Source organism: Dryobates pubescens, chromosome 38 (genome assembly GCF_014839835.1).
Source record: "Dryobates pubescens isolate bDryPub1 chromosome 38, bDryPub1.pri, whole genome shotgun sequence".
Taxonomy (NCBI): Eukaryota; Metazoa; Chordata; class Aves; order Piciformes; family Picidae; genus Dryobates; species Dryobates pubescens.
In genome coordinates this window covers 4,029,164-4,047,540 of record NC_071649.1, presented here as the reverse complement: position 1 = coordinate 4,047,540, position 18,377 = coordinate 4,029,164, and the positions used below count along the sequence as shown (strand labels likewise).

Genomic DNA, 18,377 nt, shown 5'->3' with positions numbered 1-18,377 from the left:
GTGAATATAAACATGTAGTACACATCTTTCTGAATTTACCTCAAATCCCTGTAGTCTAGGAATTCAGAAGTAATATTCACCTCTGAACACACAAATGAGCATGCAGTGGCACAGAATAAATGAGGCTGTTAATGGTCTTTGAGCTCACTGACATTCAGAAATGGAGATTAAGAAATTATGGCCATTTACTCTCAATGCTGCAACTTCACTGTGGATGACAAAACCTGCAGTTTTAAGACTCTCCTCACATTGGGCTTCATATAAGAAACTAGAAAACTCTCATCAGATCTGAAAAATCTGCAATGTCTGGTTAGAGAGCTAGGCAGCCATTTCTCCTTTTGTGAGAACATCATCCAAGCCCAGAAAAATACATGCTGACTGCCTCTCTTGCTATTCCTAAACAGTCTGCAGAAAATCAACCCCACACCCCAAAGAAATCTACACAGAAATGCCTTTAAGTACAATGGCAAATCTCATACTACGTAAGTTTGTTGACCAAAGGAGGTCAACACTCAAACAATCCATAATGATAAAAGGCTGTTTTCTCAAAAAGGAACCTCCTGTTCATAGTTTAGGTGACCATGGAATCTCATGGAGCTTGGACATTTGATGAAAGCAAAAGTAGCCACTCTGAAGAAAGCACGTTTCATCTGCAGACTGTTAAAAGCTCTGTTCTACACCCTCTCGTTTTCCTGCTCACCTCTCATCAGGCTCCAACTATACAGAATTTTGCAGGCTTTTAAGTGTTTCTTAGTTAAAGGAAGAATTTTCCCATCAATTAAATACATGGGCAGCTGTACCTGAAAAATTTTAAGCTAGTAGCCATGAAAATCTGCTGCCTACCCTCCATATGGCTGTGAAACTCATCTGAGTGGAGTTCTGAACTGCAGTTACTTGTTGTAAGAACCTATGGGCATAGCTGGTTTTCAAAAGGCTTGCTCCACTTAAGCACTGCTCTTTCCTGCTGTCGCTACAGAAGTGCATTTTGATGAGTGAACTGGGCAAAGCAAACCCCACCAGAAAAATATTTAAAACTAAGGTGCTTTTATAAATACAATACAGAATGACATTTCTGATTCAGGTGAACACTAGAGCAGAACCTCCACCCCTGGAGGCACTTCAGACACCTGAAATGATCCAATCATACCTTACTTTGCTCATCAGTGTTTACTACTATAAGACTTTATTAAAAGTAACATAACAGTAAAGAAAACCTCCTCATATTTGATAGAAAATGAAGATGAAAATTAATGCTGCAAGACAAATATGCAATTAAGTCATGTGAAAGAGTCTTGCCATATCTGTCAAAGAAAATCCTTACTAGACTGAATTTCTCCTTGAGCTGTTGGCAATTCCAATTCTTATTTCAGAAGACACCTTTTTATAAAAAAACCTGAACAAACAAAACAAACAGAAAACCAACCAAAACACAATGGAAAAAAACCCAAGCCCACCAAACAAAAACACACACAAGAAAATATTTTAAAAATAAAACAAAACATACTATTAGCCACAGCCTGAACAATCCAGGACGTTTCAAAACAAATAAGGATGTCCATGAAACATGAAAGGATGTTATTTTTCCTTAGGTAACTTGTTCTTAAGAACAAATGGAAATAGACTCCAAAAGCAACCAACTCTTCTGGATGCCAGATTAAACATATCTGGAAATCTCTTCAGTGGACTGGTGTTTCACATTTAATTAGAAACCACACCACCTTCCCCCATAAGTTCTCCAGAAGTGAACACCCAAAATGCTTGACACTTTAAAAAATGTCATTTTGAAACAGGAAGACAAGACAGACTTGTAGTCATTATTTTAAAACATTAAAAAAAAAAAAGAAAAATCAAGCATTGTTATCATTCTGTAACCTATGGTGCCTTTGAGAAAGTAATTGTCTCTGCCATATGTTTGCAGCTTTGTTAACTAAGAAATGCTCCCCAAGTTCCATACTACCTCCTTGAATTTTATTTTTTTCCAGTCATATCAGCATTTAACTTGCTGTACTCATCCACTCTCTGGGTAGAAACTGTCTTTTCATATTGGCCTTGGCTTATTTACCCTTTGCCTCCCTCTCCCACTTGCTTGTTTCACTGTCTCACTGTTCTTTTACTGATATTAGCAACAGTACATGTACTTCATGGACAAAACACCACTTAGGATCTACATTAACCACTGGGAGTAGCATATGACCTTACCGTGAAAAGCAGCTTTGCTCTGGCTTGGTTCAGAACAGCAATCGAATTCCAGCTCACAGCATCTGTCCTTCCTCTCTCAGGCACAGTCAAGTAAAGCCAGTTCCCAAACCAATGAGCCCACCAACTGTTGACAAGGGAAGAGGAGGAGTGCAGAGCAACTACAGGGAAAGGAGCCAGGGCAGGCGCAGTCAGCATGTTAAGAGAAAACAGGCCCAAGAGGAAAACAGAAAAGGGAACAAGCAATGCATTTTTATTCCCTAGACCAAAAAAAAACCCCAAACTTCTGCTGCTATCTGGAATTTTATTATTCTTTTCTTTCTAGGAAATGGCTCTGATTGGTGCAAAGCACCACAGTTAGCACCCTGCCCAATTCCTGGACTGATGTAGTGATTGCTTTATTACCATCATTCACAGGATTCTGTTGGTTTAAAAAGCCTCTTCCCTTCCAACAGTGGAAAAGAAAATCAGGAATATGCAACAGAAATGCATATGCACCACAATTATATATGCATAATGCAAATCAAAAAATCAAAATCAAAGCTGATGTCTCACACATCACTATAGCCTCTATGCCTTTAACATGGTCAATCATTTTTGTAGTCAGAAGTAAAATATTAAAGCTGTACAGCACCTGCATTTTACAGAAACTACTAATGAGATTAAAGACTTAGGAAGACAGCCTTCCCTCAGAAGAACATCAAGGAATGGAAGGTAATTGTGCTCATGCTCTAGGACCATCCATATATTAATGCAGTGTTTTGAATGAAGGCAAAATCCCTCATTTGATATGCATATGTAGAAAAATATAAGGGTAATGCTTATTCATAAACCAGTCACATTGTATGCCACTTAAATAAAAACCCACTAATAAATAGATTTCTCTAATTCATTACATGGTTCAAAATAGCATACTTAGTGTATAATACTGCAACAAATGCATGCACCAAATATGTCCACTTACAAAGCTGATTATATGCTTTTAGATAGTCCTCAAATATCTCATGTCTGCTACTGCAATATGTTTAGCACACCTCATGAAAACCTGTGTCTGACCTTCCCTTCATGGCATCTCAAGAGTTTTTAGTAGGTAATTCTCTCGTTATTAGCACATTCAACTGGGAGCAAGACAGCCCCTTACTTTTGAAGCAGCAAAACAGTCCAGCACAGGCTGACAACAAGGTGAAAAAACACTGATGGAAGCCACTGAATTACAAGCCCTGAAGAGAACAACGTGATGTGTTGCTTTGCAGTCCTGTTAACAGCTTCCACACCACCCTAATCTGGTTATCAACGGATAAGGGCAAAAATGCATTATCCTCTGCAAGGAACAAGAAATCCAGAGCCAGGAATGGTTCCTGACTGGTTTTCCTCAGCAGCCTGAGAACAACATGCAGGTCAAACACAGCCCTACATTCAACCCAAGTATGTGAAGTGCCTTTAAGACCGAGATGGTGCATGCTTTCCCACTGGCACACATTCAGTGCAGTAGAAGGAACAGTCCAACTGCTTTCTGGGCCACAGACACAGTGCTGATTCCCCCCCCCCTACATTCTTTCACTGAAAGATTGGAGAGCTTGAGACAGTTAACATGGACGCAAAGAAGAAATCTGGCTCTTCCCTTTAATCTTCACTGGAGAAATCAGCTTAAGATGCAACTGTTAAGCACTACATTTTATGTACATTTGTGCTCCTACTCAAGAAAACTGAAAAAAAAAAAATAAATTCCAGAAGTTCACAATAAGCCAGTGTCTTGCACTCAAGATAAAGCATAGAAATTACCAGCTCTGTATATCATTTCCAAAAACACTCCGTGGAATTTTGCAACCTACCTAAGCTGTTTCAGTGAGCAAACCAGTTCAAATAAATTTAGAAATCTGTTCTCTGAAGTATCTGCACAACACCCCTCAGAAATCCAGCACAGCCACACACACAAAAGAAGAGTTATACATGCTGACCACAACAAAGCAACATTTTGTCAAGACGGGACATTTCTCAAAGGCTACAGAATCACTAACCTTAAAACAGATTTGTTTCTTCTGTGTTGCATATATTAGAAGGATGTACAGACTATTTACAAAAACAAAAGATCATGGCAAAACTTACACTCAATTCAGAAAAAAAAGAGATTAAAAACTTTTAATAGTAACCAAGGTTTTGTTTTCCCTAGCAGTTTCATAACACAACGTCAGAAGCCTGAATTCCTTGTAAATGTGGTAAGCAGTAATTTTAAGAGAGACCAACAGCTCCATAATCATCCTACACACTGTTAATTGTAGCTGGCATTATTGCTCAAAGCTCCTACACAGAATGTCAGCTGACTGCCTGAACAGTACTTTGTTCTTAGTGCCTTTGTTAATAACGAATTAAATTACAGAGAAGAGAGCCCCACAACCACCCTCACTTTATAAACCTCGACCATTACAGAGTCACAAAAATCCCATGGCTTTGCCGAGGGAATAGTTACTACTTAACGTGCTAGAACTTGCATCCTCAATCTGCAAGCTACCACAATCCATGTTTACACCAGAGAACTGTGTTGCTTCACAGGAAGGAAACAAAAACGAAAGGGGGGAAAAAAAAACAACCACACAACATTCCTAGAAAAGAGTCTCAACAAAAAAGAGCTAACTACGTGTTCAGCTCTACAAAGAGCACAACTGCCCTCGCATCTTGCAGCTGACCAACTAAATTATAAACACCAGAGAACCGCCTGATTGTTTTTTCTTAAACTATACAGTCCAGCCTTCCTTTCACTGCTTTGGTTACAGTGATGATCTTTTTCAGTCTCCAGCTACCAAAGAACAAAGTAACATACATTGCAGATCATTTCTCAAGGTGTCCTTTCTCAGGGCTCTCACTACTAAATTTTTTAGCAAATTCAGGTAAAAGATTCACCTTAATCTAAGTATGTGATCTTTTCAAGACCGTCTTCCTTAACGTTACTTAAACCCGGCATCATTTGTAAAAGCACACCCCTTCGACTATATATTCCTGAACTTGCTGCAAGTCTAATGAACACCTCTCAAGTTTCTCTGAAAATAAAAACGCCTATACAGAAAGTCATCAAGGTATTAAGCTCAAAGAACCTGGGTGTCATGGAAAAACCATGAGATGTGACAGAACACACGTCCGGTTTTAAACCAAAACACAGTAAAATAATCTGTGTTGCTTTACTGACCTACTTTCCCCTTGGTTTGTATAACAATATATCGTGCAGTGAAGGAAACCTAGTAACATCCCATGTCTTTATTAAATATACATTCCTATCCCTAGAAGCAAGGCGCTTCTTTAAGGGCTGCACTGCATTACTACACATTTCTTCACAAAACAGCGCAGATGAACTGTTTACAAAGCAGTAGAGCAAATTCGATCTCTTGCTACAAGTAACGCCGAGACGAAAGGAGTAAACGGAATGCCTGCATAAAAACGCAGAGTAGAAACTGCCAGCGTGGTGAATAATTAAGATCAGCGAGCATCCCGGAACGCCCCGCACGGATCAAAGGCCCGGAGCTGCTGCTCCCGCTGCCCCAGGTACCCTCCGGCGGCACCACCGCCGTGAGCGGCAGCATCCACCGCATCAGGACCAGCTGCCAGCCTGCCGCACATCAGCCTTCACGCTCCATACAGCCAACCCTTGCTCTGAGAGGCGGAAGATGCGGAGCGGAGCCCGGCGGCCCGCCTTCCCTCCCCGGAGGACACGGCCCGGCCCCCGCGGGCCCCTTCGGCCACCGAGCGCCCCGACCGACCTGCACGCCTCGCCGGAGACCGCGCACCGCTCCGCGGGCAGCCCCGCGCCTCCGCCGGGCTCCGAGCGACCCGCGCCCTCCCTCAGCACCGCGGCTCCCCGAGGCACGCACTCACCGTCCCCCACAGCCATCATGCCGCGCCGGTGCCGGCCGCCTGCCGCAGACACCGCCGCCTCGCTTCAAAATAGCAGTCCCGCCTCGCGCGGGAGCGCCTCGGCGCCCGCCTCCCTCCCGCCGCCGCGCCTGGCCCCGCCCCGTCCCACCGGGGACTTTTACTGCGCTCCGCCCCTGCCGCCGCGGTCACGTGCCTGCAGGATCCGGCCCCGCCGGCTGGAGAGGCGCAGGTTCCCCCGCGCAGCCCCCAGGGGAAGCATCATCCCGAGGTGCGGTTATCCCCGCGGGCAAGCAGGGCAGCGCCTCAGCCCTTTCTGCCCGGCGGCATTGGTCCGGACAGGCCTCCCACGCAAGTCAGTCAATCGAAGAATCAAATCCGTTCCCGTAGTGAAAGCAAGCCTCAAGCAGCAGGAGATAGCCCCAAGAACCGCGCTCAAAATCCCCTTGCCACTTGAAGTGAAACAGGTCTGGGAAGCATCTTGTGAATGCAGCAGATGCTGGAGACTGTTTTGCAGGGGTATGCAAATCGTCATGAAAACGTAACTCAAACCCTGAACAGTCTATTCCCAAAACGGTGTTTGAAGTGACATAGGCAATGCAGAAGGCGTGATCCAATAGCATTGTTTCAAATACAGAAGCAGCTTCAGTTCGCTCCGTCTCACCTCAGGAAAAGTTTAAAATGCAGGCAGAGGCACAACCATAACACAGAACAGGCTGCACACACATCTCAAGAAGCCAAGACACAGTTCCCTGCAGTAATAACTCAGAAACTCATCCAAGGTCTTTAAAAAACGGGAAGCAGCAGGCTGCTGTGGCCCTTCACTTCCACACGGCTTATGCTTCACCAGTGAGTGAACTTTCCTATGTAAAATGATAAAGAGCTGAACTTTTAAATCGTGCCTGTGTTCTGGCCGTTGGCATTGAGCAAGTGAAAGAAAAGCTGAAACCCCTACAGAACAGCCATGGCAGCTCTCCCCAGTTTCCCTCTTTCCCAAGTGATACACATTCATCGTGTGCCAGCCGCACTGGTGAGCTCTGTCAGACGATGTCGTCATTGTCTCCATAGTAACTGTATTTCCAAAAAGAAAACAGCAAAGGAAAATAAAAAACAAGAGAGTAACGTGGGCAAACAGGTACATGCTTGTGCTATGGATTTTTGTTTGCCATGTCTTTCAGAAGTGTGCCTTGACTGCATCTTTATGACCCACAGCACAGCTCTCCCGACACGCGCCACACTGGCAGCACTGGTCTCTACCTGTCACATTTTGTGTCTGTAAAGCCAGTGCTACCAGGCATGCCGTCATCAAATGGTTAAAAACTGCATGGACCATTTATATTCCACATAAACCATCCTGTCGGATGAATGAAGCAGAGAACTCAATATTGTTATTTTCCCTGCTCTCTATTTCCTATCTCAAAATTTACACTACTACCTGACATGGGAGTCTGCTTGAATTCTCTTAGAGAAAACAGCATTCACAAACCTCAGGCAGCAGAAACAAGTGCTTTTGCAGCTTTGAGATTGGCTGATGGTTTGGTTTCCATAGAAATGAACATTGGTTTGCTGAGAAACAGGGAGGTGCTTTAAAGAGCCTTCTCCAGTTAGCAAGCACACATGTATTCCTGGTAGCGTGAAAGGACAAGCCTTGCAGCACATGTCAGATTTTGCTGAAGCAGCAAACATCCTGATAGGATTGTCTTCATGTGCAACATCATTATGAGTGCACATAAACCCCATGGTTTTCATAGCAGCTAATTCATTCACATGATTTATACTGAAAGAAATTATATCTCGTTTCACTATCTGCACCTGAGGGCAAGGGGAGATGGGGGTGAGAGTAATCTAAGAAAAACAAAACCAAACAAAAAAGAAATCCAAGGTCAGCTGGAGAGGCAAATTTAGCCATGTGACTGAGCCTTTAAGTCACACTGATCAGACAAAAGCACTAAGACTCTTGTCCAGCCCCCTTGTTAGACATGGTGCCCTCTCATCTGTCAGCTTTTGATACTCCTTGCTACAACCTGCCCCAATTATTCTAGCCATGCTTGCTTCAATATGCTTTTCACCTCCTCTGCTCTCTAAGAGGATCTGTCAGTCTCCATTGCCCTCCTCCTCTCTACAGTTTCAACACAGGACAACGCTAACACAGAACTAAGGGGATTGCTCACACTAGGTCCACTCTAACACAACCACAGAGATATCAAGACAGTAAATCTACCTGCGTGCATGGGACCACAGATACCTTTTCTTCCCCTCACATCCCTAAACATACCAAGTTTTCCAAACCTCTCATGTGCCTAAACATATTAGTACAAGCATTCTTTAAAAACACACTACTGAAAACCTTCTTGTATTCAGGTTGTTTAAAGCTGTGAGTTTTGAGTGAGTTGTCATCATCTTTTTTTTTTTAAGCTCCTAAGTACATGCTGAATAAAAGACACTGAACAACTGACATCAGCATTATTTTGTAAAAGAATCCTAAGTCACATCTCTGGTCCTCAGAAACTAGGTCAAACTAACAAAGATTTCCTCCTACAGCAATGTCACTGAGGTCAGTGAAGAAACTGACATCGTCCACAGTTGTACTGGCAAGCCCTTCGCTAACAACACACACTGAAGAGAACCCTCATCAGTACAGTTAGCTTATTTGACAAAGTAACTGAATCTGGCAAAAAGCCCTTCCTTTTGTTGGTAAAAAGGTCCACTACAGAATCGTGCCAGTCTAATTACATCAAAGCCTGTTGGAGAGGTTTTCTTCCCCCTCCCCTGGCTGGAAACAACCCTATTCCCCTCTACCTTCCCAAACACTGCTCTGAAATATCTAAAGCACTATGAAGTCCTTAACACTGTAACAGATGTATTTAGACATTACAATGTGGCCTTTATCCAGAGATGTTTGATAAAGCTCCTGAAAGAAATGTTGGTAACAAGGCTACAGGATTTCAACGGCAACTTTCAATATGCACATGCAACAAGTAAACACATATTGTCCTTCAGAGAATAATGAACAACACAGCCAAGCTAAAGCACTAACAATGGAAGAGTATCTTTTCATCAACACTAAAAAAAATGCCAAGATGGATGTAAGAGATAAACTCGGTTCAAGGAAAAGCACTGAATCCAACATACCAGAGGAATTTTGTCTCTATGGAACCAAGACAGAGTCAGAGGCACTGTTGCACAGTAATTGCCACATACAAATAAATGTTTTATACCTCTGTAGACACTATTATCCACATGTTACAGATCAGATCAACATGGCTTGAAGAAAACCAAACCTCATCAAATCTCTTAAAACAGAGACAGCTCAGAAGAGCTATTGTAAACTGGTCCAGCATATTTAATTTCAATGCACTTATATTCCCTTTTGTAACTTTCTCTATTCTCCTAAGAGCTATTAACACACCAAAAATACATGTAACATACATCTGAGCCTCTCAAACCTATGCAACTGTATTTAAATGTGTAAAACCCTTCTACAATGCACAATCTAACTTTCACTCCAACTTTGCACTTGCATACTATGAAATGATACATGAAGGATTAACAGTTAACACAGATTCTCTGTACAACAGGTTCTTTTCATGAAATTCATCAAAAATAAGAGTTCAAACTCAGTAGAGAGTTTCTTCAACATGTGTCTCCATGTCACCTATTTCTGTCATTTGAAACTTCACATAATACAAACATTATTCATCACTTCAGCTATAAAGAAATAAACACATCCACCACTAAACGATTCTGATTTAGAAACAGTCAGATACGATAAACCTTTCTCTGATCTTTCTTCCCATGCATGACTACTTTGCAGCATTCCTCTATCCTCTGCCAAGCACGCATGTAACTTGTTAAAGTTTCACTGCTTATTTCCATGCAGTTTCAACACCTTTTCCAATTGTGTTCTGACTGCAGTCCAGCAAATACTTTCAGTAAAAGAGTTTATTTCACTAAGTGTCTCATTTTCTTACTGTTTGCATCTGTTTCCAGTCACCCATCTCGCACTGACGATGCCAGCATTTAGACATGCATCTTGTATTAACCTAAAGCTGAATAAAAACATAGCATCTTTCATACTCACCACTGACACTACTCAAAATCATATTTCCGGAGTTTCTTACTTCATCAAATTTGGCAAAGATTGTTTGCAATCTGTAAAACACAACAAAAAAAAATATTTTGATATCCCTGAAATCTCCCAAGTCACTGTTAAAACCAGAAATCTGTTCATTACCATACATAAAACAGTAATACAGAATACACAAGGGATTAAGAGTATCAAGTAACAATTCCTAAAGGACTCCTTTTTAGTTGAGCATCTTCACACGAATGCAAAGGCTAAGTTAACTTTTGCAAGAACAAAACTGAGCATAATTAATGGCAAGATTACAAGAAAAAAACCAAACTCAATTTCAGGTAGTAGCATTTATTGAGTTCAGATGACTGGGATAGTGCTCTACTCATACACAACACTAAAAGCAACAATTGGAGCAATTAAATGTTTAGGGGGAGAAGGATTTTAGGTGTTCTGAGACAACCACTCATTTTCCTCAAAATTTTTGTTCCTCAAAATTTCCTCAGTTTTGTAATGAAAATACTTTCATAGCAGTTAGCACTTCTTACAGCAACAAATGAAATGCTTTCTCCTAAATTTAAGGTACAGTAACCCCTTTAGTGATGTTCAACTCGCACACCATGATTTAAACCCCCACAACAGAAAACACTCTGCAAATGCTTGCCTCTATGTAAATAGCCAAAAAAAAGCCAACCTCAAAAAAACCTCTAGATTTGTAATCTAGTCCCATAAGGCAAAAAATGTTATTCAAGCAATAAAAGCTGGCAAAACACTGCAACAGCCATTTCTCATCATTTCTGCAGAAAGCTTAATAAAAGCAGTAAAAGCGTCTCACAGGAAAAAAGTGACCCACACATTAGTCCTAGGTTTGTACTGCTATAGTAATACACTGTTCAGCTGCAAACAATTGAGAACATTTTCTTACATTTCTCCAAAGATTTTTCTGCACTTAAGACTACTCAGATTATGGGATTATCTAACATACACGTGAATTTGTAGCTACAAGGCTAGCAGGACTGAATCCTGACCTCAAATGCACAGAGTTGTGAACTACACGGTGCTCTGAAACACCCCAGACACAGCTCAGCTGCATTTGCAGTACTAGAGACAATCTTACCTGATTCAAAGTTTCCTTAAAGAGCAAATACTGAAAGGCTCTGTTTTCAACTCACAATCCAAACTATTTTAAGACAAACCAAGAAAAATGGCTAAGAACAGTGCTTGGCTATGTAAATTCTTACCATACATAAAGGAACAAAGTCAAGAACACACCAAGATTTCACTTCAACATTTCCTTAAGCACACATCACTTTTACTGAATGACCCATGCAGAGAGGCTGTGCACACTGTCCCTTCTCTGACAGACTGCACACCCTGTTCATTCACTGGTCATTTATCTAATAATAAAGAAAGTGATAAAACCATGAAACACACCCAGACGGCAGTATAAAAAGTCTGATTCTTTACCCCCCACACAACACTTCACAATAATTTAGGACTCTCAATGTACTTTGCAAATGCTTCAAAGCAACCTGCTACAGAGCGCATCTGTCCTGCACTTAACAGGCCCAGCACACAAACTACCCAGATTTAGCTGACAATTCCACAAAAAGTTCTACCCTACTGCAAGCACCTAAGAAAGCAGAACCAAAAAAAATAAAGCTTTAACAGGTTAAGTCAATAAGCCCTAACACAAACCAGCAGTTAGTCTACCATTTCATCTTATCTCAAAACTAGATGTAGCTCAGCAGTAGTTTACCTAACCTTCCCCTAACTCGGTTGGGTGTCTGCTCCCCAGAGAACATTTTCCTCCCCACCACCATCACATTTATGACCACTGCAGCTACCCAAAAATGTCTGAAAAGGCAACAACTCACTAATGTCAGACTACACTGCTTTAACATTAAAGCCCTTTTTTTTTTTTAAATGAAAAGATCAAATTGCAAAGTAGAGGCTTTTCTCTCAGTAAAACTTGAAAAAGATGGGCTACCATTATCTGAAATGCTCTTTGGGTACTGCTGTTTACTAATGACACATGGAATCCCATTACCATACTTTGTGCATCCAAATGTACACAGTGGAAAGTTCACACAACAATCAATAAACACAGCCATGCATTAGGCCATCTTGCTTTCCTAACAGCAAGTCAATGCATTTGCTTCAGAAGTACCATAGGAAGCATTTCTACTGCTTACCAGTGGTTGCAAGTTCCCCTCCACACTGCTGGATTCCATACTGAACACTGCATTAACAGTTCACCTACATCTGTATGGTAATGCTACATCTGAAAGGCTGAAACTGTCATCCTGAGAGAAATTGAACAGGAAAACTAGAGAGATTAGCAGATTTCCTTTAAAATTGCACTTCAAATGTTATATTGTGTTAGGCTGACGTGATGCATCTGGCACACCTATTTTAGAACATCCAAAATAATTTAAAACAACAAAAAAAAATTATATTCCTGCTCTTTTCAACTTAGTTTTCAGAAATGCTTTCTCAAGCATTTTAAACAGAAGAAAAACCAAAATGCTTCCTTATAAATACATTGTAATTATACACACATTGCCTCCCAGAGCAAAACATCTGGTAAAGTACTAGCTGTGAGTGGTGATGTGTTTCTCAGCACTGGATGCTATGCAGCCAGTGGCACAGGCTGGAGAGCACCACAGTGCTGCCACTGCTAAAGCTTTCAAAGCATGTCTTTATGAGCAGAGGTACACTCTGAAGTATTTCATCACAATTTTAAAACCCCCAAACAATGCAGTAAAACACAGCTCACAAGGCAGCCAAGCACGGCTGTGGATCCAACCCTCTCTTTAGTACAGCTTACAGAAACTGTAACTACTACTTTGCAAAGACTTTCACAAAAAGTTTCTCCCTCTCCCTCCTCCCTCCCAGCTCTTCATGCCACCCATTTGACATAATTTTCACACAGCCACGGGCAGCAAGGCAGTGAAGGCTAAGGTCTCTAAAATTATTGCAACCACAGAGTTTAAGAATGTTTACAGGAGGTCAGCTCCCAGCAAAAGACAGGCAGGCCAAGGAATCCAAGGAAGTTTAGAGGGCTGGGTCAAGACCAGTTGCAGTGTCAGCAGCAAGTAACATTCTTTGAGAAGACAGCATTATAACTCCTTGATCTCATATCTGCAAGCCCAAGTCTGGATATGGCAGTGAAGTCATCAATCAGTAGAAATACTATGTCAGCAGTGAATAGAAATACCTTCTCTCTCCAAAAATGCACAGACACATCTTCTGCAACTTCACATATGGAGGGAAAAACCCCAAAACATAAGCAACCCCCAAACAATACATGTTCAGGCCACTTCTGCACAAGCTGGATTATTGTTGCTGTCTCAGTGAATGAACGAATGAATGTGTGAGGTTACAGCACTTCAAATGGTGCTCCTGGCTATCTGCTAACTCTCCTGTGGCAGGTGACAGGTCTCTATCAAAAGATTCACATATTATGGTGATTACATTCAAGCCCAAGACACAGCTTGAGCTGATGTGCATGCTCATGGAAATGCGCGTGCTAGCAAAGAACATACACTGCGTTTCTCAACTGAACAGCTGCTATTGGTGACCATGCTTGAGGGAGTTCAACTGTTTGCATGACAGGCAGAGCAGGGAATACCTCAAGTTTGGATCTTGTGATGAAGAAGCAAAATAAATCACTACTCCCCTGTCAATAGCAGAAGGCTAAAGAAGAAGAAAGCTGGTGACTAGCCTGTTTTTCACATCCAAAGTGCGTCTAAAGCAGGAAATGGACCATATGAAGCCTTACACTTTTTTCCCCTTACTCCTCCCTTCCAAAAAAGCAAACGGGATCTTGCATTGACATCAGACATGTCCACATCTGGACACACAGCAGATGGGCCTCATCTACCACATGAACCAGACAGATGAATAGCCTGTGCATGCTACACAACATGCAGTATTCAGAAATGCACATTGCAACATGCTTTAACACTTCAGGATATGAAGCTGCTGCCCTGGATACAAGAACTAAACAAAGAACTGATATTCATGTTTCTCAAGTGACACTGGGAAAAGTTGTCAGAAGACTTCCTGAAAGGTCTTTAAAGGCTTAAACCAAAAGACTAAGCAACTGTTATCTACCCAGAGCCACACAGACTATTTCCATTCAGGGGGGATCAGCCACACAGATTTCCATACTGTAACAAGCTCACATGAACGAAAGGGCAAACCTCCAGATTTCCAACTACTGACTTGATAGCCATTTTTCTGAAACAGGAATGTGCTTTAGGTAAAAAGCACAGTATTATTCTGAGGTTTGTAAGCTCAGCAATAACAAACAGAAAGAGGAACTTGCTACTTTTTTTAATAGAAACTAAATCACAAATTAATCTCTGTAAAGAATGAAAGTGCACTGAATAAAAATTATACTTGCTACTACTGCATTTTTATTCAGATGCCACTTTCTTTTCTTCACTACCTAGACTCCAACAGCTCCAATAACCTTCTCTAGAAAATTCAGTACTTTCCACAAAGTTGAGCCTACCAGGTGCAGATTACAAGACCTTTAAAGCCTACTACTAATAAATTACTAACTACATTTGGCTTTATATAGACACAACATGTATATACTGTTTAAGGAAGTAGAAAAATTTCTCAGAACAGCACTTGATTAACTTTCCTGCCTTCCCCTCAGCAGGCAGGAGCTAACCGAGTGCTTCAGTGCAGAGTAGGTTCAAGCAGCAACATACAGCTCTCCAATGTGTGATTTGTTATGTCAACTAACCAAGCCTGCGTTCTATTAGTCACCTGTGCAGTATTAGGGTTTTTCTGCTCATATTTATGCTTACAGGCCATTTCTAATGCAGCATCATACACCTAAGGAGCTGCAGTGCAGTTCTGTAAGGCTGAACTCAAGGACTGACAGCAGCCATGTCTGAACTACAGATTATCCATAATACTTAAAACCTTTAAAACCTACCCAGACACACGGATATGAGTACAGATTCCCCTCCAACAATGACAAGAAGATACTCTGTCAAAGGGCTTTTAACACAGATCATAGCTCCTGCATAACCACATGAAACTTTGTCTGTGTCTAAGTGAAGGGAAAGTTCCCGACAAGCACTGGAGAAGCATCTTTAACTAGGTCTGCCTCAGAAGGAACAACAGCCTGCACTACCACAGAGCTAATCTGTCTTTCCTGTCCTTTGTCAACTGCCCTGTTAGGCGAGTGAAGGAGTAAGAAAAGGCTACAGGAACTCTGTTTTCTGTCAGCAATGGATGGGAGACTAGCAGCCTCACACTCACCTCAAGTAAATCATCGCTCCCCCTTCATCTCAACCTGGAAACTACTGCAGAGGACAGCACTGAGACTCAGCTCATTTATTATTTCACACTAGCCTTGACTGTCAGGTGCATAACTGGTCTAGTTTGGTGGCAACAAGCTGTTTAACATGCAGGACAGGGAGCCTTGCCTCTTTGTCAGTGTAAAGGGTACAACTGTGCTTGAATTTTGTATTCGTCTGACTCAGGCAGTAGGAATAATGATCTGGCACCCACTGCAACTAAATTAGAAGCTGTTGATTGGCCTGAGGATGCAAAGCTCCTATGGTGTTTAATCCTATTTGGATCCCAAGATTTACTCAGTTTGTGTCACAGAGAAATGTGAACAGGCTGAATGGTGAACCCAAATTACAGGCAGACCCAACATTCCTAGAACAAACAAAGGCTGTTATCTGCATTCTTTTGCTCTTATTTTCTATTCCAGAAGATGTCCAAGACACTGTCTTAATGCCAGGAGAATCTTCTCTGGTATGTTCCAATTAACTCTATGAAACTCAAGTTGCTAGAATTGTAGGAATAATGTGGCTTGAACTTCTGTGATAACCATATGATCCCTTAGTAGTCTGAAACTGTGACAGCCATTGAATAGAAGAGAATGTTTACAACTTCCCATTCCCATAGACAGGGTAAGCTTTTGTCCAAACATACTGAACTCTGCCTGGAATTTGAAACAATTAATTCAACACCACTCTGCAGTGACATTTTGATACCCCACAAATCATCATTAAAAACTCAGACTGATAATGTTTTAGAAGGGTCTTTTGGGGCACAGCATCCATTCTGACATTCTCTCTCAGAGAAATCAGGAAGACTCAAACTGAACCAATAAGAGGTTAACACTATTTTATTTAGTCTAATTTGCTTTAATAAGGCATTTTAAAGGTTTTTACTGTATAAACAGTCTTTCCCACTAAGTACCATCTCAAACTTCGTCTACCTTTCTTAATTAAGCCAATACTTACCTAGGTAGCAACAAAACAGTGACTAATTTCATAGAAACTGAACTACACACAACACAGACCAGCCTTTAAAGATCAGAATTGTTTTTCAGGAAGAGAAAGGACCAAATAAAGTATGGATTCTCAAAATTACTTTGCACCTTTTGCAAGAATCATCTGGTGTCCTGTGATGGCAAGTCTAACAGACCAGTGAATGTGCTTTCTGAGCACTACCTCCCCCCTAGACCCCAGAAATGGAAAGGACTGGTCCAGTGTAATTAGCAAGAAGCAAGGGAAGACAAGTTTTTCAGTGTAACTACCTTCAAGGAAGTAGAAGCTTGTTGATTTTCCACACTTCCATTGCATGTTCACACACATACACACACAGAGACCTTCTCACACATGCACAATATATGGAAAGTATGGATTTCAGAGCTTCAGTTGAGACTCTTCTACACTGAGGCTAAACAGCAGCTCTAGAATAAGGAACAAGATGTATCTATTCAAGTATTTTCTAATTATTTCCTCACTGCACTCAGCATGTATTTGCTTCATTTTGGAACGTTATTCTACTGCAGTCCAACTCTCAACTTCTCTTAAAGTCAGGGGATTTTAGTTGGGGCATGTAAGGCTGCTTTTCATCATACACATGAATGCCTCTCCCACAAAGAAAAGATCACTACAAAAACAGTCTAGTAACATCCCAATGGAAGCAAAGCTAACTACAAAAGCAAATTTAAATTGCAGTAATTTTAAGAACAGTGACATAGAACAGCTCAGGATTACAAAATCACAAGAGCTAACTCACCTTCCAGGCGGAATTCCTCTCTTTGTCAGGTCTACTCGTACTTTCTCTCCCACATGTCTATAAATCTCTACAATGGCCAGTATGGCAGCATCTCTCACCTGCAAACACAGGTTCAATGGTTAATTTCAGGGTCACAGAAACCAAAACAGTATTTGCCAACAACACACTGATCATCCGGTTTCTATCAACCTGTAAGCCAGCTCCTTTCACAAAACACTGAAACAGTGAGGATGGAAGGGAAAGGAAAGACAACTGTTATTTCAAGATGGTATTTGTTCCAAATTAGAGCATCTCCAGATGGTGAATGAAACATCTTAGAAATAACAGCTCTAGACAGAATTTCTGGGACTGACATAGTATTTTGGCAGGGCTGGGGCAGGGGAAGGGGAAGGGGAAGTGGTTCATTTAGGACTCTATCACGGTATGCAGTGCTTCCAAAAGTTAGTCCATGCACTCAGTATTGACACATCATCTCGCTCTCATCTGTTTCTTAACCCAGTGAGGCCCTTCTGGGAAACTGAGGACCTGACTGCCCAGAGGAGCAGGCCAAAGTGATCAGTGTTCTTCCTCTGACTTCAGCAAATATTATGTGACACCACAAACAAAAAAAAGAGAGCAAACGGAACAGGGGAAGGAACATTTAGAGCAAGTAGAAGTGTCTCTTAGAATAAATTAAACCATAGTCACTGCAATGAAAACTGCCCCAAATGCATGTCAGCGAACACTGTTCTCCTCTAGAAGGAATTACTGGAATGGCTTTATTGGTCTTTGTAAGAGTTCAAAGTAAGCCCACAATTGCTCTATCAAAATATGAACTACATCTTTACTAATGATCAACAACTTGACAAATTCTTAACAGATTTTCTCTCAACTTGAGTAACACTACACTATACAGAGGAGACAAGAACGTTACAGCACCCAGGAAAGTCAGCATAGAAACTTGTACTATTTATTTTCTAATCTTCTACCAATGCTACTTTCATCCTTCCTGTGTTCTTAGCCTTTTCTCTCAGACAGAACTTCAGATAAACCAAGAGAGATATTATCCATTTCCACCTGGAGCTTTTCTGAAGTTCAGATGCCACCATTCTGAACTAAATCTTCATTTTCCCTGCAGGTGTTTTTGCTTAATTAACCAATTTTAACTACAGTCCTTGCATGTGCTCAAATGTCATTT

The 18,377-nt window shown here is 41.4% G+C and overlaps 1 protein-coding gene across 15 annotated transcripts in view; it reads right to left on the bottom strand.

Annotated features, from left to right (window-relative positions):
• The window catches only part of CLASP2 (cytoplasmic linker associated protein 2), a 138,018-nt gene that overhangs the window by 92,725 nt on the left and 26,916 nt on the right, over positions 1–18,377 (bottom strand). For 14 of the 15 annotated variants that reach the window (XM_054177099.1, XM_054177100.1, XM_054177103.1 and 11 more), the window contains 2 exons: positions 17,201–17,298; positions 10,139–10,209 (listed from right to left, as the gene is read on the bottom strand). In XM_054177099.1, coding sequence (XP_054033074.1) covers positions 10,139–10,209; positions 17,201–17,298 — 169 coding nt within the window. Of the gene's footprint in view, positions 1–6,060; positions 6,167–10,138; positions 10,210–17,200; positions 17,299–18,377 lie in introns of those variants that run through there. The other variant, XM_054177111.1, reaches the window with a different exon arrangement.